General features: G+C 46.4%; 1 protein-coding gene across 1 annotated transcript in view; it reads left to right on the plus strand.

Moving 5' to 3' along the window:
• LOC309816154 (uncharacterized protein) overlaps positions 1-22,889 on the plus strand; it is a gene marked incomplete at both ends in the record, with an annotated part of 59,342 nt that overhangs the window by 30,883 nt on the left and 5,570 nt on the right. Inside the window, one exon of the mRNA XM_082646811.1 lies at positions 16,679-17,227. Coding sequence (XP_082502937.1) covers positions 16,679-17,227 — 549 coding nt within the window. The remainder of the gene's footprint in view (positions 1-16,678; positions 17,228-22,889) is intronic.

The raw sequence follows: 22,889 nt of genomic DNA on the forward strand, positions 1-22,889 counted from the left end.
TATTGATTGAAAGAAAATAAGATAAAGAACGTTAGATTGTGATAACAGGTATGTAAGTATTTAAATATTTAAATCAATTCAACATATTGCTTCTATATATATAGATGCAAGAAAATAAACTTTATCCAAAGAACACACTATTTACATTTAATATGCTCATTTATCTAGGAGACCCAAAAGAACCCACAGATAAACTAGCAGGAACTAATAAGACGGTTCAACAAGGCACACACATACAAGATCAATAAATTTTAAAAGTCAATCAGGCTCCTCTACACTGGCGATAACAAATTAGAAACTGTAAAAGAAAATAAGAAAAAAAGAAGATCTAAAAATAGTCACAAGAGCCATATAAATTATTTAGAGCTAAGCATATGTAGAAGGCAATATAACTAACAAACTGAGTACGAACAGTTAAACTCCGCCCAACCCAAGGTTAGGAAAAGACTGTTGTTACTTTATGAGAACAGACCCTCTTCTTAAGGAGCAGATCAGTAAGTGAGAGTGAATCAAAGAAACACAGCATTTGAAAAGTCAGCTAGTCCAAGCCTCTTGATCGCACATACAGAAGCTGAAGCCCAGATAGGTTGAGTTACTTGCTAAAGGGCCCAATGTCCTGACTCAAGGACTAGCATTTTTCACTCAGTCGCAAGACACAATCAAATGCAGTACCTTGGAGAGAGATGGGGAAAAAATGAAGAAATCAATTATATAGTTCCTCATCTTTAAGTACAGAAATAGCTGTGACAAAATTACACGTATTGAGGGAAAATTGAAGTGCAGAGTTTAAAATGTCAATAATCCACAGGGAAACTGGAGACCATTTAAAATATTCATATTAAATCTCTCTAGAAAAGACATTAAAAGATGTCCAATCAAAATGTGAATTTTATAATAGACATGGTATGATACAATTTATAATAGATATGGTAGGAACCTTTCCCTTTCACGGGAAAGCATCGGCTGGGAAAAAGGAATTGTTCTTGAAAATGGGGCCTGTGCTACTGCAGACACTGTGCTCACCCTAGGTCCATCGAATGCACTGATGTCAGCACTGAGGTCACAGAATTCCGCTGTGCGCCTGGCAACCTTGCAAACATAACAGCCCTGGTGAGCACTAGGCAGTACGGCTGGTTCACTAAGTGGTACAAGTTTTTCAGCCATTTAGGAGACTTGACTATTTTTGTTTGTATTGAATCATTTCAACGGATTGCCCAAGAGCCAAGAAGGGCCAACCTGTAGGTAAGAGGAGGAGTTGGACATCTCTTGAGGCATCTTCTAAGGGAGACTTCTAGTTGGTACGATGGAACGGCGACAAAAGAGGAAACATCTGGAAAATGAAGAGTCCCAGGAAACTGCCGAGAACGGAGGAGGTATGTGGGGGGCAACTTGTCTGGGGCACATGGGTTTCTGCCAAACTGAAGCTTCTCTAGGAAGCGGGGAACTGAGAACGTGTCACCTGTGAAGCAGGGAGCGAGAGACCTTGTCTCACTGATGCTGCCGTATCTATCTGGAGGGCCCCTGTGGTGTGAGACGGCACAGAACGGCCAGATGCCCCCTGGGAGTTGGGAGGTCAGCTCCGCTGGTCTGAGGACTCTCTCCTGGGGCAGCCGGGCCTGGAGCTTTGTCGGACTCACAGCAGGCTGCATCCTGCTTGCACAGACCTAGAGGTGCAGCTTTTCTCAGTCCCCGATTTCTCTCTTATTCTCTTGGATCTTTCCCTGGGGTCATGAGGTGGGGGATGTGAAGGATGCAAGGATGCTGAGAGAGACCCATGAGTTGCTTGGCCTCTTTTACCAAAGTGGAAAGAGAAGCCCCATGAGTTGAAGGCCCTGTTGAAAAATATCTTGACAAGTGGAATGCACTTTGAAAGAAGATTGTTTGTCTAGGGATGGTGTCATATTGAAAGCAAGGAGGATTTATTCCTTCAACAGGAAGAATTTCCCAAAGGAGATCAAGGGAAGGGAAGGGTTTTCCAGAGACTGAGACCACGTGAGCGGGGGTGAGAAATGGCCTCAGGGTCCTGCGGGGAGCTCTGAGAGCCACGGGCCACGTGGTGCCTGCGTGCATTAAATGTAGGCGAGTAGCTTGCCCTGGGAGAGGGGTGGTCACCCCAGAGCTCCAGCTAGAGGCCTCTGCCCCAGATTAGAGCCCAGTAGCTCCTACCAGGCCCAGGGCCCTGGAGACTGTAGGATGGGCCCTGGGAATGGAGCTCTAGACAGCAGGCAGATTTCCAGGCAGTGGCTGGGACAGGCTGGGGAAGGCAATGACTGCCCCTGACCATTCAGAATATTTTGCTCTATGTTCCTGTGTGTGTGTGGGTGTGTGAGTGTGTGTGTGTGTGTGTGTGTGTGTGTGTGTGTGTGTGGTAGTGCAGAGAAGAGCGAGATGAATGGGGTTAGAGTGCTTACCAGATATAAAGTCTGCGTGGTAAAGTTCTTGTCACCCTGCCTGGACCTGGCTGACACTCGGTATACGTAAGAGTGTATACAGAATTCTTGTTAGGGGTGTTTTATGAGACAGTAACTCATACACCCATGTACACTCTGATGCAGCAAAAATATCACACACCCCACATATAACTTCCTTATTAAACCACACACAGCACATGGAGGTATATACACGCATCCCTCCTGTACTACGTTCTCATACAACCCACCTGTATCACAATCCTCTCCTCCAACACCAAACGCTGGAGATGAGATATGTATATAGACACTCACACTATATATATAGGACACACAGACACACACACACTATATATATATATATATATATATATATATATATATATATATATGTATCTCCACAACTCTCACACAAACACAGCTAACTTCACCCATCGCTAAATACCTCTGTAAGAACCAGTCACGTGTCATACACACCACACTTGTAACACATTCTTGAGTAATGCCAGACCCGCTTTGTACAAACCACAGTAAACCACAGTCTCAGTAACCCATGTCAGGATTGCCAGAGAAAATATGGGCTATCCAGTTCAATTTGAATTCCAGATAAACAACAAGTAATTTTTCAGTATCAGTATGTCCCAAATATTGTATGGGCCATACTTACACTAAAACTAAGTAAGAACAAATACTGCATGGGAATACTTACACTAAAAAATTATTCTGGGTTTATCTGAAACTGAAATTTAACTGGGTGCCTTGTATTCTTGTTCGCTAAGTCTGGCAACCCTTATATACTTACCACCAGCTGATGTATTATATATTTATTGTAGTTTTGTTTAGTGTGTGTCTTCCCCTACTAGAATGTGCAGCGTTACCAAAGACTACAACAATGGAAGAGTGCCGGATACACAGGAGTAGCTGCTTACTGAATCTTGGTGAATGAATGAATGAACACGCACCATAAATACAAGCCACACCATGTAATGAGGAAACGTTACATGTCCCAGAATTCCTGACTTGTGAACAGAAACCATGCACACAAAGGCCACAGACACAGATAGACACATCTGCACTGTGCTCCCCATGCCAACCCCACACTTACCACAGACTTAACTGATACACATCACTCACTCTTCCCACACACTCACAGTCACCACCGAGGCCTACATTACCAACTAGACAGTGAGAGAATAAGTATTGATTGGAATTAAATCCTGGAGGATCCACTGGGAACCACACTCTCAACTGTGTGTATTCACTGCACCTGACACGTGTCACACACTCAGTAAATATTTGTGGACAGAGGACTGATGAACCCACCCTGAGCCTTTCATTCCTCCCTCAGGAATCTCGAAGTCACAAGAGGATCCCCCTCGGCTTGGATCCACTGTGGTGGCCCAAGGCTGCAGCCCAGGGGCAGTGGAGGTCTCCTCTGCCCCTAAATACTTCTTCTGTACTTCTACTCCGCGCAAGCTCAGCTACGCTGGTAAGGGCGCGGGGCTCCTCAGTTGAGGGGGTGCTTGGCTGTGAGGCAGGAGGCACACAGATCCCAGGGAGGCTGAGAGGAAATCCAGGGTCATCAGAGGTGATGAGGGCTCTGTGGAGGAGCCTGTGCAGGATGGCTGAGCTGTTCCGAGGGCGTGGATGCCAGCTGAGTCTGGGGGGGCGGTGTGAATACTGCTACTACCATGGTGGGGAAGTCAAGGAGCAGGGTCCGGAAATGTCTGGGCTTGAGGTGGAGGGAAGAGGGACCAGATTAAGCATCTTCAGAGGAAAATGTAGGCTTTGTCTTTGCCTTTGCTTCCAGAGAAGGACAGAGTTCTGCATCATACACCTCCAGACTGAGAGCAGGACCATCCAGCTCAGGTCCACACAGCTCACACATACATCTGCCCTCCAGGCACAGCCCTTCTCAGAGCACACATAAACCCCAAGCACCACAGCCCCATTCCACATGTAATGCACCACCGATATTACCAAAATCACACTCCTTGTCATACACGCATCCAGCCGCATCCCTCACATACCACAGCCCTCACCACCATACTCCACACCCCTGTATACAGACACCGCTCCAGTATCCCCCCCACGCACATGAAAAGCCCACAGATGACACCAGATACACCGCTCCATCCTACGGCCAACAGACACCAAGCTCACGACATAGCTACGTCATGCAAATGTCCCTCTCTCGTCTACCACACCTGCTCCCTCAGCTTCCGGCACGGCCCATGCATGTTATTATGGTTTTAATTTCCTTTTTCAGCAATGCGGAGATTTCGAGACACTGCCTGGCCTACAGCACCCCTAGCCCAGGTTCAGGAAGAAGGGGAGACCGCTCCCCCATCACACTGTGTCTCCTCCTCACTCTCTTCACCCTGTAAGGACTATCTGCACCCAGACAAAGAGGAAAGGGGCATGAAAATATACTACATGCAGGTACAAGTGAACAAGGGTGTCGCTGTCTCCTGGAAGACAAAGAAACCCTTGGAGTTGCCTGAAAAGCAGCTGACGATAGAAGAAGTGACCCTTCCTGAGGATGCGTGCACAGTAGGCACTTGCCCCTCTGATGTGTTCACCGAAAGCCTCCTGTCTGACAGTGAGCCCACTGGGGAGGAGAAAGAGTATGAGGAAAGGGCAGAGCCAGGCAGCCCATCAGGGTCACCTGCCGTCGAGGAGAGACCCAGGGCCAAGACACCGGACTGGATGGTGACCATGGAGACCGGCTTCAGGTGCATGGCCTGCTGCCGGGTCTTCCCCACCTTGGAGATCCTCCAGCAGCACGTGAAGGGCGGCGTCCTGCAGGGCTTCAGCTGCCGTGTCTTTCATCTCAACATGGCCCAGTGGATGGGCAATGTGGAATCCGAGAGCACACCTGAGGAGGAGGAGGAGGAAGAGAAGCAAGAAGAAAAGGAGAATGAGGGAGAGCAGCCCACGGGGGAAGGCCCCAGCCCAAAGAGACCCCGCAGGCAGGGTCTTTTCTCTCCTTTGAGTTCCAAACAGCAACTGAGATTCATGGGACAGAAGATCCTGGAGGACGGTGTGGCCGTCCCTTGGAAGAGGTAAGGCTTGAGGCTGGCAGTCTTCTGAGCCTATGTCACGAGGGCCCAGAGGAGTCTAAGGGAAGGGGCCGCACACATGTGCTGGTTTACCTAATGGCTCTGCAGTTGCATCAAATGGGACACACCCAGCACTAACAAAGGCATTGACCTCTGTTGACGTAAACAAGAAGGTGGAGCCTTTTCCTAGGAGTTTTCTCAGGGTCTGCACGATGGACCTCAACTCTTAGAGGACGTACTGCCAGCAGCTCCTTCTCGGCAGAGAGAGCCAGGAGTGGTCTCAAGAGAGGACAGGGGCCCTTGCAGGACCAGAACTTTGAGGTCTGAGAGCCTTGGGCCTGAGCCGAGATCTCACCCTGACCACTGGACCGAGCCTTCTGTGACAAAGGGGAATATGAAAGAGAGTCACGTGGAAATGAGGTCCCCCGAGATATGGAAATGTTCCAGAACCTTCGTTGCGTGGTAGTTGATCTGGAGCCAAGCTCACTGTGGTGTGTGTGGCTCTGAGCATTAAGGCAATGCTGGAGGGTAACCCTGACCAGCAGAGCTTGGAGTGCTTCTTGTCTCTTCCTGTCCTACCTCATTTGTTTTATCCCTTCCAGGGAGAAGAAAGGACCCTCGGGAGAGTAGCAGACAGAATGCCGTGGTCTGAAGGAGGATGAAGGGACCGGCACTCAGTCTAACATCATATGACAATAGAAGCGTCCTATGCAATAAAGGGCATTTTCCAAACCTTTCCTGGAGCTTTTATTTAAGGACATTTTTCTATCTATGCATCTATCTGTCATCTACATCTGTATCTTTCAAGGTTTGTGAACAAGCTTTCACATAAGCACTAGAGACGTCCGCCAGCATTTTCCAGAAGAGGCCTGCAAATTGCTGGGGACTCCTCACAAATAGGGAACGGCCACAACCCCTGCCACACAGACTATGCGCGTGGCCCTCCTGACGTACTCCCACTCTCTCTCTGAATTTCCCAACGTCTGAGATGAGGGTGCTGGCTGGAGGCAATGATCACGTGCAGGCTGAATCTTCTCCAGATTCTGATTCTCTTCCTGGGCATATCGTCCTCAAGCACAGTCTCCATGTCCCTGGCCACACTGATCTCTCTCCTTCAGTCCTTCCCTCCCTCCCTCTCCTGCCTCCCAGTGCAGAGAATACTTTTTTGCATTTGAGACGACATTTATTTTTGGTTCACAGAATTCTCACCTGTTCTACTGTGGCCTCCGTTGTGAACATTCCAAAGCTGAGACTTTTCTGTTTTTCTCCCTCATTTCTGCTGAGTCTTTACCTTCCTAATGCAGTGAACTCACAGTGCCTAGCTGACTGGATGGGGAAAAAGATCCAGGGGGCAAAGAGAAATAATAAAAGAATATATCAGTTAATTTTTCATAGTGTTATCCAACTACATATTTTTAAAATTTTGGAATAATATTAGGAATCTTCTCTTTATAAAAAACTGAATTATCGGGCTTCCCTGGTGGAGCAGTGGTTAAGAATATGCCTGCGAATGCAGGGGACATGGGTTCGAGCCCTGGTCTGGGAAGATCCCACGTGCCACGGAGTAACTAAGCCCGCGCGCCACAACTACTGAGCCTGCGCTCTAGAGCCTGTGCCACATCTACCGAGCCCACGTGCCACAACTACGGAAGCCTGCGTGCCTAGAGCCCATGATCCGGAACAAGAGAAGCCACTGCAATGAGAAGCCCGTGCACCACAGCCAAGAGGAGCCCCCGCTCACTGCAACTAGAGAACGCCCGCTAGCAGCAACAAAGACCCAATGCAGCCCCAAATAAATTAATTAATTTTAAAAAATTGAATTAGTTTCAAGGGTACAATGTATAAAAGTACAATAAAAGCCCCCCTTCATAACCCCCCAACCCCACTCTCAAGATGGAATAGATATGCTGTGATACAATTTATAGTCGTAGTACTACTCCTCCTCCCACCACATCCGAAATCCTCTGAGCCAGGTGCAGCAGCTTCCTTTCACAATGCTAGGACCCGCCACAAGACACATGATAATCCCTTTGGACATTTCAAGGAGCGGCACCAAGGGAACAGTACCGGGGAAATGCCACTGACAGCTCAGAATATCCATGGCATTTCTAGAGCCTCGGCACTGCTCTTGCTCTGGGAATGAAGGTCCAAAAAGCACATCGGAGAATGTTCATAGTTGTAAACAAGCTCCACCTTTGAAACACGATCTACATAGAACCACATATACAAGCCTGCACGATGGATGAAGCCAAGGTCTCCTCCATGATTTCCCTTCTGACCACCTTATTGTCTCCTCAACCATAAAAGGTGAACTTGAAACTCAGGACCTTGCCTTGTCACCAGAAACATCCAAGCTTGGATCAGTCTTTCTAAGACCAGATACTTGCTCTCTGAACTATTAGAGACTTGTCACATACACACAGGTAGAACAGGATTATTTCTATCTACCTGGGGACATGGAGTCTTTCACATTGCTCCTGATAAAACTCTCACAACAGCAAAACTTTACCTACAAAGGGTTCAAGCTATGACACTCCCAATTTCCACAAACCTCCTCAGCTCTTGTGAGTCACATGCAGCCAATTCCAGGAATTGGAAACATGGTTGTGAGGATGAAACTGACTTTGGGGCTCCCCTTGGATATGGTCTTCCAGACTTACCAAAAGGCCATTAAGAGGAAGGTTTACCCCACCTCAGGGAAACCCGAGGCAGTACTTGCAGTCAAGGGCTGGCCATGGCTTCTGAGCTACATCCAAAAAGAATTTCATACTGTACCTGGATCTGCTGAAGCCATTTCTGACTGTCCGAGAGCCAGCATGTACCGCTCCTCAACTGCCTCCATTGTGGATCATCAGTAGGGCTGTCAGATTTAGTACATAAAAATACAGGATACCCAGTTAACCTTGAACTTCACATGAATAATAAGTCATTATTTTTAGTATAAGTAGATCCTATGAACTATTTGGGGCATACTTATCTTCAAAATGTACTCGTTGTTTTTCAAACATTCATATTTAACTAAACAGCCTATATTTTATCTGTCCACCCTACTCAGCAGAAATGATGGAGGCTCATAGAGATCCAGGAGACGCCTCAGCGCCTCCTCAGCTTTTATTTCTACGTCCTGGACAGCGAGCACGAACCTTCCACTCCGTCATTGGCTAGAATGGAGGATATTCTCTGTTTTAGAGATTTTTCTACTTGTCATTGTTATTATCTTCCTTATTTTAAAGAGATGTTTATTTTTCCCCAAACTTAATAGCTCATCCAAAAGTATTTCAAAGTTCATTAGACAAGGGAAAAACAACATGGTTCTGAAAAGTGAAGGAAACCGCCTGGTGTTTAGTAAAGAAGTAGTAGGGAGATTGAAATAGCCAAACTTAATAAGCAGATCTCTCCAAGGGTATTTTCAGAGCTTGATACCCTCCCACACCCTGAAAATATTATTACATCAAGAATGTAGAACTGCTAACCAAATGTAAGGCTCCCATATGATTCTATCAAACTGAGGATGCTTCTTTACTAAGCAGTGAGCACACTTGCTGCCCCAGGGACCTTGGCAGTTGCAACGTAGGGCTCTTCCCTTTGGGATGGAAACAGCAAGTTTTCCTGTGGTCTACACGCTGGCCCCAAAAATACTACACTCCCAATACTTGTCAACTTTAAGTATTTTCCTACATATCTCCATTTTTCTGTTACTATTTGGGCTACATCCTAGACTTGACACTACATAAATTGCATTCAAGAAGCTATTTTTAAAAGTTGGTAGGAAACCTTAAATCTATGGCTTGCAGTCCCTGGCTTACTTTCATCCAGGTGCATAAGGGTTTTCAAAAGTAGTCAGGTTAGTTACCCCGTATCACAGCCCCACGCTTGTGTCACAGATATAAAAATGGAACATGATATTTAAGGTTTTAGTTGCCAAATCATCAAGCCTCCCAGACAGAGGCAATAGAGCAAAATGATTACAGAGGCATGGATTTTGATTTGCTCCAGCGTCTTGGGCAAGTCACTTGGCCTCTGTATTTATTTGTACTTATCTGCACTTATCTGTCACTTGGGGGTCATAATTGTACCTGGTCCATGGGTACGCTGTACAAATGATCTGTAAAGTAGTTACAAGAAACCGACACAGAGTAAGCACTCCACAGACATTGGCTATTAGCTATTGGAAATAGTTCTCCGTGAAACAGATGACTTTATCTGTGGATGACTCGGTGGGAGACAGTGAATCACAGAATCACAGCATGTTGAAAGTGACCTAGTTCACACTCTTATGTGAAAAAAAGAAAAGTGTGCATGGTTAGAAAATGTCTGAAACTTTACCTAACAAATAGTTCATCATGTTAGCATTGAGGATTAGAATAAATCAGGAAAGGAGGAAAGAAAAACTTGAGTGTAATTCAATTTCTCTATCATTTGTGTTTCTACACTGAGACTCTGAATACACTGGAAGTGCAATTTTTTTTAATGTGGCGGGATAAAGGTTTTCAAGTTTTCCTGATCCATCCATATTATTATCTCAGAATTGCTGGCAGTTCTTGCCATCTTCGGATCTACACCCATGTGAGTCAGTGGGCCATTCTGGACGGAGGAGATAATAGAGCAGAAGTGAAGTGAGAGGAAAGGAGAGACAAGATTTTCTCTTTTCTCTTCAAAGAGGAAAGGTCTTTGGAATGGGAACAACTCACAACCAAACTTTGGGGAAAGGATGTGATGGAAAATGAGACAAACATCCTACCCCTGTGATGAGAAGGATTCCCTGGGCTGGATGGAGGGAGGTCACAGGTGGCTGGACAAGGAAACCAACTAGGGAGAAACACACACAAGTGCAGGGCAAACACCCTGAGGCCACTCAGCCTGACTCCATGCAAACATGTGTCCAGCAGCCAGCCCTTCACCTCTGGCTCCCCAGCAAGACAGGTACCTCGGGCGTGCCAACTCATTCTGAGTCCATTATGCCTGGCCATTCATAAACCGCTGTCTAACGTGTGAGGAATAAACTCTCAATGTTTATGAGGAAACTGGGGAAGGAGATTGAAAGGTTATTTAAACGGAAAAAAAAGAAGTTCAGCAAGGCAGGATGGTAGAGAGACAAGAAAAAGACCTTAAAAGATAGAAAGGATTTGCCAAAGAAGAGAAAGAAAAAGAAATGATTCCAAATGGGTTAACCTGCAGCTAGGAAGTTAAGGAAGATTATTGATGGGTGAAGACTATGGAATAAAGCGAATAAAATTTATCCGAAATTGCTGAGAATATGGTAAGCAGCATGATTATCAAATTATGAATTGGCTGCAATGGCATTCTAGGGGGACACTAGGAAGGGGAAGCAAATGTTCCTGAGATGACAGTAGCAGGGGGAAAGTTGTTTCAGGGGAAGATCAGTCTTGCAGAGGGTGTATCAGAGGAGGGCAAGCGTGAGCAAGCAAGGAAATACTAAGTGTATACGGTTCCTTCACTGAATGCACCCAGCCCCGCGGTCAGCCTTGAGAACAAGCAGGACTTCAGGTACTAGAGCTACATTTCAGTCATCAAGACTTGAGAAGACACCCTTAACTCAGGTCTTCTCTTCAAACTCCATCTTTCCTTCTTGACCTTCATTTGGCCTCTTCCCTTACCCTCCAGCTGTGGACTGAGGCCACAGAGCAAGATGGGTCACTAGTGTCCTCCATCCCCTGGCGACTGTGGTTCACATCAGTGGAGTACCAAAGGCAATAACCAAGTAACAGACACAAGAGTGTATGAAGAAGAAGAGATTCTGATAAGGCTTTCTGTGACAGTGTGGGCCAAGTCGACTCTATATGGCCGGTATCACGTGAATTATGAGCAGCCTTAGGGGAGAAGTTCTCAGAAGGCAGAGCCTGGCTCTCTAGAGGCTCTGCGTGCTCACAGCCCACTCCAAGACCTCAGTTACAGCTTCGGCCCCCAATATCCCTCCCTCTGCCTGCTCACAGTTTTTGAAGTCTTCTTTCCTCCACATTTCTCTTGAGAGGTGGAGGAGGAAGATGAGCTTCAGGCCAGCTCAGACTCCCCTGGGATCCCAGCAGGATGCCTATCATTAACCTCCCACCTTCTAGGAAGCTCCTAAGATCTTCACATTTGGGGCAGTTCTCATTTCAGCTGTGCTTCAAATTGCTGGCTGGAGACGGCCTGTTGGAAGGTGGCTAAAAGCAAGTAGCAATCCTTCGGGCAGCCTGGCCCTTCTCGACTCTCAGACACCTTCAGGGATATTCTAGGAAATGTTGTTTGTTCTAGAGAAGGGAGGGAAACAATCCAATTGTCCAATAATGCTTGAATGGAAAATAAATGATGCTATATGCATGTGATCACATAATATCAAACAGTCAAAAATCAAAGACCTAGATCTATATGGATTCACATGGATAAATCTTGAAAACATAATATTGATTGAAAGAAAATAAGATAAAGAACGTTAGATTGTGATAACAGGTATGTAAGTATTTAAATATTTAAATCAATTCAACATATTGCTTCTATATATATAGATGCAAGAAAATAAACTTTATCCAAAGAACACACTATTTACATTTAATATGCTCATTTATCTAGGAGACCCAAAAGAACCCACAGATAAACTAGCAGGAACTAATAAGACGGTTCAACAAGGCACACACATACAAGATCAATAAATTTTAAAAGTCAATCAGGCTCCTCTACACTGGCGATAACAAATTAGAAACTGTAAAAGAAAATAAGAAAAAAAGAAGATCTAAAAATAGTCACAAGAGCCATATAAATTATTTAGAGCTAAGCATACGTAGAAGGCAATATAACTAACAAACTGAGTACGAACAGTTAAACTCCGCCCAACCCAGGGTTAGGAAAAGACTGTTGTTACTTTATGAGAACAGACCCTCTTCTTAAGGAGCAGATCAGTAAGTGAGAGTGAATCAAAGAAACACAGCATTTGAAAAGTCAGCTAGTCCAAGCCTCTTGATCGCACATACAGAAGCTGAAGCCCAGATAGGTTGAGTTACTTGCTAAAGGGCCCAATGTCCTGACTCAAGGACTAGCATTTTTCACTCAGTCGCAAGACACAATCAAATGCAGTACCTTGGAGAGAGATGGGGAAAAAATGAAGAAATCAATTATATAGTTCCTCATCTTTAAGTACAGAAATAGCTGTGACAAAATTACACGTATTGAGGGAAAATTGAAGTGCAGAGTTTAAAATGTCAATAATCCACAGGGAAACTGGAGACCATTTAAAATATTCATATTAAATCTCTCTAGAAAAGACATTAAAAGATGTCCAATCAAAATGTGAATTTTATAATAGACATGGTATGATACAATTTATAATAGATATGGTAGGAACCTTTCCCTTTCACGGGAAAGCATCGGCTGGGAAAAAGGAATTGTTCTTGAAAATGGGGCCTGTGCTACTGCAGACACTGTGCTCACCCTAGGTCCATCGAATGCACTGATGTCAGCACTGAGGTCACAGAATTCCGCTGTGCGCCTGGCAACCTTGCAAACATAACAGCCCTGGTGAGCACTAGGCAGTACTGCTGGTTCACTAAGTGGTACAAGTTTTTCAGCCATTTAGGAGACTTGACTATTTTTGTTTGTATTGAATCATTTCAACGGATTGCCCAAGAGCCAAGAAGGGCCAACCTGTAGGGAAGAGGAGGAGTTGGACATCTCTTGAGGCATCTTCTAAGGGAGACTTCTAGTTGGTACGATGGAACGGCGACAAAAGAGGAAACATCTGGAAAATGAAGAGTCCCAGGAAACTGCCGAGAACGGAGGAGGTATGTGGGGGGCAACTTGTCTGGGGCACATGGGTTTCTGCCAAACTGAAGCTTCTCTAGGAAGCGGGGGACTGAGAACGTGTCACCTGTGAAGCAGGGAGCGAGAGACCTTGTCTCACTGATGCTGCCGTATCTATCTGGAGGGCCCCTGTGGTGTGAGACGGCACAGAACGGCCAGATGCCCCCTGGGAGTTGGGAGGTCAGCTCCGCTGGTCTGAGGACTCTCTCCTGGGGCAGCCGGGCCTGGAGCTTTGTCGGACTCACAGCAGGCTGCATCCTGCTTGCACAGACCTAGAGGTGCAGCTTTTCTCAGTCCCCGATTTCTCTCTTATTCTCTTGGATCTTTCCCTGGGGTCATGAGGTGGGGGATGTGAAGGATGCAAGGATGCTGAGAGAGACCCATGAGTTGCTTGGCCTCTTTTACCAAAGTGGAAAGAGAAGCCCCATGAGTTGAAGGCCCTGTTGAAAAATATCTTGACAAGTGGAATGCACTTTGAAAGAAGATTGTTTGTCTAGGGATGGTGTCATATTGAAAGCAAGGAGGATTTATTCCTTCAACAGGAAGAATTTCCCAAAGGAGATCAAGGGAAGGGAAGGGTTTTCCAGAGACTGAGACCACGTGAGCGGGGGTGAGAAATGGCCTCAGGGTCCTGCGGGGAGCTCTGAGAGCCACGGGCCACGTGGTGCCTGCGTGCATTAAATGTAGGCGAGTAGCTTGCCCTGGGAGAGGGGTGGTCACCCCAGAGCTCCAGCTAGAGGCCTCTGCCCCAGATTAGAGCCCAGTAGCTCCTACCAGGCCCAGGGCCCTGGAGACTGTAGGATGGGCCCTGGGAATGGAGCTCTAGACAGCAGGCAGATTTCCAGGCAGTGGCTGGGACAGGCTGGGGAAGGCAATGACTGCCCCTGACCATTCAGAATATTTTGCTCTATGTTCCTGTGTGTGTGTGGGTGTGTGAGTGTGTGTGTGTGTGTGTGTGTGTGTGTGTGTGTGTGTGGTAGTGCAGAGAAGAGCGAGATGAATGGGGTTAGAGTGCTTACCAGATATAAAGTCTGCGTGGTAAAGTTCTTGTCACCCTGCCTGGACCTGGCTGACACTCGGTATACGTAAGAGTGTATACAGAATTCTTGTTAGGGGTGTTTTATGAGACAGTAACTCATACACCCATGTACACTCTGATGCAGCAAAAATATCACACACCCCACATATAACTTCCTTATTAAACCACACACAGCACATGGAGGTATATACACGCATCCCTCCTGTACTACGTTCTCATACAACCCACCTGTATCACAATCCTCTCCTCCAACACCAAACGCTGGAGATGAGATATGTATATAGACACTCACACTATATATATAGGACACACAGACACACACACACTATATATATATATACATATATATATATATATATATATGTATCTCCACAACTCTCACACAAACACAGCTAACTTCAGCCATCGCTAAATACCTCTGTAAGAACCAGTCACGTGTCATACACACCACACTTGTAACACATTCTTGAGTAATGCCAGACCCGCTTTGTACAAACCACAGTAAACCACAGTCTCAGTAACCCATGTCAGGATTGCCAGAGAAAATATGGGCTATCCAGTTCAATTTGAATTCCAGATAAACAACAAGTAATTTTTCAGTATCAGTATGTCCCAAATATTGTATGGGCCATACTTACACTAAAACTAAGTAAGAACAAATACTGCATGGGAATACTTACACTAAAAGATTATTCTGGGTTTATCTGAAACTGAAATTTAACTGGGTGCCTTGTATTCTTGTTCGCTAAGTCTGGCAACCCTTATATACTTACCACCAGCTGATGTATTATATATTTATTGTAGTTTTGTTTAGTGTGTGTCTTCCCCTACTAGAATGTGCAGCGTTACCAAAGACTACAACAATGGAAGAGTGCCGGATACACAGGAGTAGCTGCTTACTGAATCTTGGTGAATGAATGAATGAACACGCACCATAAATACAAGCCACACCATGTAATGAGGAAACGTTACATGTCCCAGAATTCCTGACTTGTGAACAGAAACCATGCACACAAAGGCCACAGACACAGATAGACACATCTGCACTGTGCTCCCCATGCCAACCCCACACTTACCACAGACTTAACTGATACACATCACTCACTCTTCCCACACACTCACAGTCACCACCGAGGCCTACATTACCAACTAGACAGTGAGAGAATAAGTATTGATTGGAATTAAATCCTGGAGGATCCACTGGGAACCACACTCTCAACTGTGTGTATTCACTGCACCTGACACGTGTCACACACTCAGTAAATATTTGTGGACAGAGGACTGATGAACCCTCCCTGAGCCTTTCATTCCTCCCTCAGGAATCTCGAAGTCACAAGAGGATCCCCCTCGGCTTGGATCCACTGTGGTGGCCCAAGGCTGCAGCCCAGGGGCAGTGGAGGTCTCCTCTGCCCCTAAATACTTCTTCTGTACTTCTACTCCGCGCAAGCTCAGCTACGCTGGTAAGGGCGCGGGGCTCCTCAGTTGAGGGGGTGCTTGGCTGTGAGGCAGGAGGCACACAGATCCCAGGGAGGCTGAGAGGAAATCCAGGGTCATCAGAGGTGATGAGGGCTCTGTGGAGGAGCCTGGGCAGGATGGCTGAGCTGTTCCGAGGGCGTGGATGCCAGCTGAGTCTGGGGGGGCGGTGTGAATACTGCTACTACCATGGTGGGGAAGTCAAGGAGCAGGGTCCGGAAATGTCTGGGCTTGAGGTGGAGGGAAGAGGGACCAGATTAAGCATCTTCAGAGGAAAATGTAGGCTTTGTCTTTGCCTTTGCTTCCAGAGAAGGACAGAGTTCTGCATCATACACCTCCAGACTGAGAGCAGGACCATCCAGCTCAGGTCCACACAGCTCACACATACATCTGCCCTCCAGGCACAGCCCTTCTCAGAGCACACATAAACCCCAAGCACCACAGCCCCATTCCACATGTAATGCACCACCGATATTACCAAAATCACACTCCTTGTCATACACGCATCCAGCCGCATCCCTCACATACCACAGCCCTCACCACCATACTCCACACCCCTGTATACAGACACCGCTCCAGTATCCCCCCCACGCACATGAAAAGCCCACAGATGACACCAGATACACCGCTCCATCCTACGGCCAACAGACACCAAGCTCACGACATAGCTACGTCATGCAAATGTCCCTCTCTCGTCTACCACACCTGCTCCCTCAGCTTCCGGCACGGCCCATGCATGTTATTATGGTTTTAATTTCCTTTTTCAGCAATGCGGAGATTTCGAGACACTGCCTGGCCTACAGCACCCCTAGCCCAGGTTCAGGAAGAAGGGGAGACCGCTCCCCCATCACACTGTGTCTCCTCCTCACTCTCTTCACCCTGTAAGGACTATCTGCACCCAGACAAAGAGGAAAGGGGCATGAAAATATACTACATGCAGGTACAAGTGAACAAGGGTGTCGCTGTCTCCTGGAAGACAAAGAAACCCTTGGAGTTGCCTGAAAAGCAGCTGACGATAGAAGAAGTGACCCTTCCTGAGGATGCGTGCACAGTAGGCACTTGCCCCTCTGATGTGTTCACCGAAAGCCTCCTGTCTGACAGTGAGCCCACTGGGGAGGAGAAAGAGTATGAGGAAAGGGCAGAGCCAGGCAGCCCATCAGGGTCACCTGCCGTCGAGGAGAGACCCAGGGCCAAGACACCGGACTGGATGGTGACCATGGAGAACGGCTTCAGGTGCATGGCCTGCTGCCGGGTCTTCCCCACCTTGGAGATCCTCCAGCAGCACGTGAAGGGCGGCGTCCTGCAGGGCTTCAGCTGCCGTGTCTTTCATCTCAACATGGCCCAGTGGATGGGCAATGTGGAATCCGAGAGCACACCTGAGGAGGAGGAGGAGGAGGAGGAAGAGAAGCAAGAAGAAAAGGAGAATGAGGGAGAGCAGCCCACGGGGGAAGGCCCCAGCCCAAAGAGACCCCGCAGGCAGGGTCTTTTCTCTCCTTTGAGTTCCAAACAGCAACTGAGATTCATGGGACAGAAGATCCTGGAGGACGGTGTGGCCGTCCCTTGGAAGAGGTAAGGCTTGAGGCTGGCAGTCTTCTGAGCCTATGTCACGAGGGCCCAGAGGAGTCTAAGGGAAGGGGCCGCACACATGTGCTGGTTTACCTAATGGCTCTGCAGTTGCATCAAATGGGACACACCCAGCACTAACAAAGGCATTGACCTCTGTTGACGTAAACAAGAAGGTGGAGCCTTTTCCTAGGAGTTTTCTCAGGGTCTGCACGATGGACCTCAACTCTTAGAGGACGTACTGCCAGCAGCTCCTTCTCGGCAGAGAGAGCCAGGAGTGGTCTCAAGAGAGGACAGGGGCCCTTGCAGGACCAGAACTTTGAGGTCTGAGAGCCTTGGGCCTGAGCCGAGATCTCACCCTGACCACTGGACCGAGCCTTCTGTGACAAAGGGGAATATGAAAGAGAGTCACGTGGAAATGAGGTCCCCCGAGATATGGAAATGTTCCAGAACCTTCGTTGCGTGGTAGTTGATCTGGAGCCAAGCTCACTGTGGTGTGTGTGGCTCTGAGCATTAAGGCAATGCTGGAGGGTAACCCTGACCAGCAGAGCTTGGAGTGCTTCTTGTCTCTTCCTGTCCTACCTCATTTGTTTTATCCCTTCCAGGGAGAAGAAAGGACCCTCGGGAGAGTAGCAGACAGAATGCCGTGGTCTGAAGGAGGATGAAGGGACCGGCACTCAGTCTAACATCATATGACAATAGAAGCGTCCTATGCAATAAAGGGCATTTTCCAAACCTTTCCTGGAGCTTTTATTTAAGGACATTTTTCTATCTATGCATCTATCTGTCATCTACATCTGTATCTTTCAAGGTTTGTGAACAAGCTTTCACATAAGCACTAGAGACGTCCGCCAGCATTTTCCAGAAGAGGCCTGCAAATTGCTGGGGACTCCTCACAAATAGGGAACGGCCACAACCCCTGCCACACAGACTATGCGCGTGGCCCTCCTGACGTACTCCCACTCTCTCTCTGAATTTCCCAACGTCTGAGATGAGGGTGCTGGCTGGAGGCAATGATCACGTGCAGGCTGAATCTTCTCCAGATTCTGATTCTCTTCCTGGGCATATCGTCCTCAAGCACAGTCTCCATGTCCCTGGCCACACTGATCTCTCTCCTTCAGTCCTTCCCTCCCTCCCTCTCCTGCCTCCCAGTGCAGAGAATACTTTTTTGCATTTGAGACGACATTTATTTTTGGTTCACAGAATTCTCACCTGTTCTACTGTGGCCTCCGTTGTGAACATTCCAAAGCTGAGACTTTTCTGTTTTTCTCCCTCATTTCTGCTGAGTCTTTACCTTCCTAATGCAGTGAACTCACAGTGCCTAGCTGACTGGATGGGGAAAAAGATCCAGGGAGCAAAGAGAAATAATAAAAGAATATATCAGTTAATTTTTCATAGTGTTATCCAACTACATATTTTTAAAATTTTGGAATAATATTAGGAATCTTCTCTTTATAAAAAACTGAATTATCGGGCTTCCCTGGTGGAGCAGTGGTTAAGAATATGCCTGCGAATGCAGGGGACATGGGTTCGAGCCCTGGTCTGGGAAGATCCCACGTGCCACGGAGTAACTAAGCCCGCGCGCCACAACTACTGAGCCTGCGCTCTAGAGCCTGTGCCACATCTACCGAGCCCACGTGCCACAACTACGGAAGCCTGCGTGCCTAGAGCCCATGATCCGGAACAAGAGAAGCCACTGCAATGAGAAGCCCGTGCACCACAGCCAAGAGGAGCCCCCGCTCACTGCAACTAGAGAACGCCCGCTAGCAGCAACAAAGACCCAATGCAGCCCCAAATAAATTAATTAATTTTAAAAAATTGAATTAGTTTCAAGGGTACAATGTATAAAAGTACAATAAAAGCCCCCCTTCATAACCCCCCAACCCCACTCTCAAGATGGAATAGATATGCTGTGATACAATTTATAGTCGTAGTACTACTCCTCCTCCCACCACATCCGAAATCCTCTGAGCCAGGTGCAGCAGCTTCCTTTCACAATGCTAGGACCCGCCACAAGACACATGATAATCCCTTTGGACATTTCAAGGAGCGGCACCAAGGGAACAGTACCGGGGAAATGCCACTGACAGCTCAGAATATCCATGGCATTTCTAGAGCCTCGGCACTGCTCTTGCTCTGGGAATGAAGGTCCAAAAAGCACATCGGAGAATGTTCATAGTTGTAAACAAGCTCCACCTTTGAAACACGATCTACATAGAACCACATATACAAGCCTGCACGATGGATGAAGCCAAGGTCTCCTCCATGATTTCCCTTCTGACCACCTTATTGTCTCCTCAACCATAAAAGGTGAACTTGAAACTCAGGACCTTGCCTTGTCACCAGAAACATCCAAGCTTGGATCAGTCTTTCTAAGACCAGATACTTGCTCTCTGAACTATTAGAGACTTGTCACATACACACAGGTAGAACAGGATTATTTCTATCTACCTGGGGACATGGAGTCTTTCACATTGCTCCTGATAAAACTCTCACAACAGCAAAACTTTACCTACAAAGGGTTCAAGCTATGACACTCCCAATTTCCACAAACCTCCTCAGCTCTTGTGAGTCACATGCAGCCAATTCCAGGAATTGGAAACATGGTTGTGAGGATGAAACTGACTTTGGGGCTCCCCTTGGATATGGTCTTCCAGACTTACCAAAAGGCCATTAAGAGGAAGGTTTACCCCACCTCAGGGAAACCCGAGGCAGTACTTGCAGTCAAGGGCTGGCCATGGCTTCTGAGCTACATCCAAAAAGAATTTCATACTGTACCTGGATCTGCTGAAGCCATTTCTGACTGTCCGAGAGCCAGCATGTACCGCTCCTCAACTGCCTCCATTGTGGATCATCAGTAGGGCTGTCAGATTTAGTACATAAAAATACAGGATACCCAGTTAACCTTGAACTTCACATGAATAATAAGTCATTATTTTTAGTATAAGTAGATCCTATGAACTATTTGGGGCATACTTATCTTCAAAATGTACTCGTTGTTTTTCAAACATTCATATTTAACTAAACAGCCTATATTTTATCTGTCAACCCTACTCAGCAGAAATGATGGAGGCTCATAGAGATCCAGGAGACGCCTCAGCGCCTCCTCAGCTTTTATTTCTACGTCCTGGACAGCGAGCACGAACCTTCCACTCCGTCATTGGCTAGAATGGAGGATATTCTCTGTTTTAGAGATTTTTCTACTTGTCATTGTTATTATCTTCCTTATTTTAAAGAGATGTTTATTTTTCCCCAAACTTAATAGCTCATCCAAAAGTATTTCAAAGTTCATTAGACAAGGGAAAAACAACATGGTTCTGAAAAGTGAAGGAAACCGCCTGGTGTTTAGTAAAGAAGTAGTAGGGAGATTGAAATAGCCAAACTTAATAAGCAGATCTCTCCAAGGGTATTTTCAGAGCTTGATACGCTCCCACACCCTGAAAATATTATTACATCAAGAATGTAGAACTGCCAAATGTAAGGCTCCCATATGATTCTATCAAACTGAGGATGCTTCTTTACTAAGCAGTGAGCACACTTGCTGCCCCAGGGACCTTGGCAGTTGCAACGTAGGGCTCTTCCCTTTGGGATGGAAACAGCAAGTTTTCCTGTGGTCTACACGCTGGCCCCAAAAATACTACACTCCCAATACTTGTCAACTTTAAGTATTTTCCTACATATCTCCATTTTTCTGTTACTATTTGGGCTACATCCTAGACTTGACACTACATAAATTGCATTCAAGAAGCTATTTTTAAAAGTTGGTAGGAAACCTTAAATCTATGGCTTGCAGTCCCTGGCTTACTTTCATCCAGGTGCATAAGGGTTTTCAAAAGTAGTCAGGTTAGTTACCCCGTATCACAGCCCCACGCTTGTGTCACAGATATAAAAATGGAACATGATATTTAAGGTTTTAGTTGCCAAATCATCAAGCCTCCCAGACAGAGGCAATAGAGCAAAATGATTACAGAGGCATGGATTTTGATTTGCTCCAGCGTCTTGGGCAAGTCACTTGGCCTCTGTATTTATTTGTACTTATCTGCACTTATCTGTCACTTGGGGGTCATAATTGTACCTGGTCCATGGGTACGCTGTACAAATGATCTGTAAAGTAGTTACAAGAAACCGACACAGAGTAAGCACTCCACAGACATTGGCTATTAGCTATTGGAAATAGTTCTCCGTGAAACAGATGACTTTATCTGTGGATGACTCGGTGGGAGACAGTGAATCACAGAATCACAGCATGTTGAAAGTGACCTAGTTCACACTCTTATGTGAAAAAAAGAAAAGTGTGCATGGTTAGAAAATGTCTGAAACTTTACCTAACAAATAGTTCATCATGTTAGCATTGAGGATTAGAATAAATCAGGAAAGGAGGAAAGAAAAACTTGAGTGTAATTCAATTTCTCTATCATTTGTGTTTCTACACTGAGACTCTGAATACACTGGAAGTGCAATTTTTTTTAATGTGGCGGGATAAAGGTCTTCAAGTTTTCCTGATCCATCCATATTATTATCTCAGAATTGCTGGCAGTTCTTGCCATCTTCGGATCTACACCCATGTGAGTCAGTGGGCCATTCTGGACGGAGGAGATAATAGAGCAGAAGTGAAGTGAGAGGAAAGGAGAGACAAGATTTTCTCTTTTCTCTTCAAAGAGGAAAGGTCTTTGGAATGGGAACAACTCACAACCAAACTTTGGGGAAAGGATGTGATGGAAAATGAGACAAACATCCTACCCCTGTGATGAGAAGGATTCCCTGGGCTGGATGGAGGGAGGTCACAGGTGGCTGGACAAGGAAACCAACTAGGGAGAAACACACACAAGTGCAGGGCAAACACCCTGAGGCCACTCAGCCTGACTCCATGCAAACATGTGTCCAGCAGCCAGCCCTTCACCTCTGGCTCCCCAGCAAGACAGGTACCTCGGGCGTGCCAACTCATTCTGAGTCCATTATGCCTGGCCATTCATAAACCGCTGTCTAACGTGTGAGGAATAAACTCTCAATGTTTATGAGGAAACTGGGGAAGGAGATTGAAAGGTTATTTAAACGGAAAAAAAGAAGTTCAGCAAGGCAGGATGGTAGAGAGACAAGAAAAAGACCTTAAAAGATAGAAAGGATTTGCCAAAGAAGAGAAAGAAAAAGAAATGATTCCAAATGGGTTAACCTGCAGCTAGGAAGTTAAGGAAGATTATTGATGGGTGAAGACTATGGAATAAAGCGAATAAAATTTATCCGAAATTGCTGAGAATATGGTAAGCAGCATGATTATCAAATTATGAATTGGCTGCAATGGCATTCTAGGGGGACACTAGGAAGGGGAAGCAAATGTTCCTGAGATGACAGTAGCAGGGGGAAAGTTGTTTCAGGGGAAGATCAGTCTTGCAGAGGGTGTATCAGAGGAGGGCAAGCGTGAGCAAGCAAGGAAATACTAAGTGTATACGGTTCCTTCACTGAATGCACCCAGCCCCGCGGTCAGCCTTGAGAACAAGCAGGACTTCAGGTACTAGAGCTACATTTCAGTCATCAAGACTTGAGAAGACACCC

Source organism: Mesoplodon mirus, assembly GCF_964341445.2.
Source record: "Mesoplodon mirus genome assembly, contig: SUPER_14_unloc_4, whole genome shotgun sequence".
Lineage (NCBI taxonomy): Eukaryota > Metazoa > Chordata > Mammalia > Artiodactyla > Ziphiidae > Mesoplodon > Mesoplodon mirus.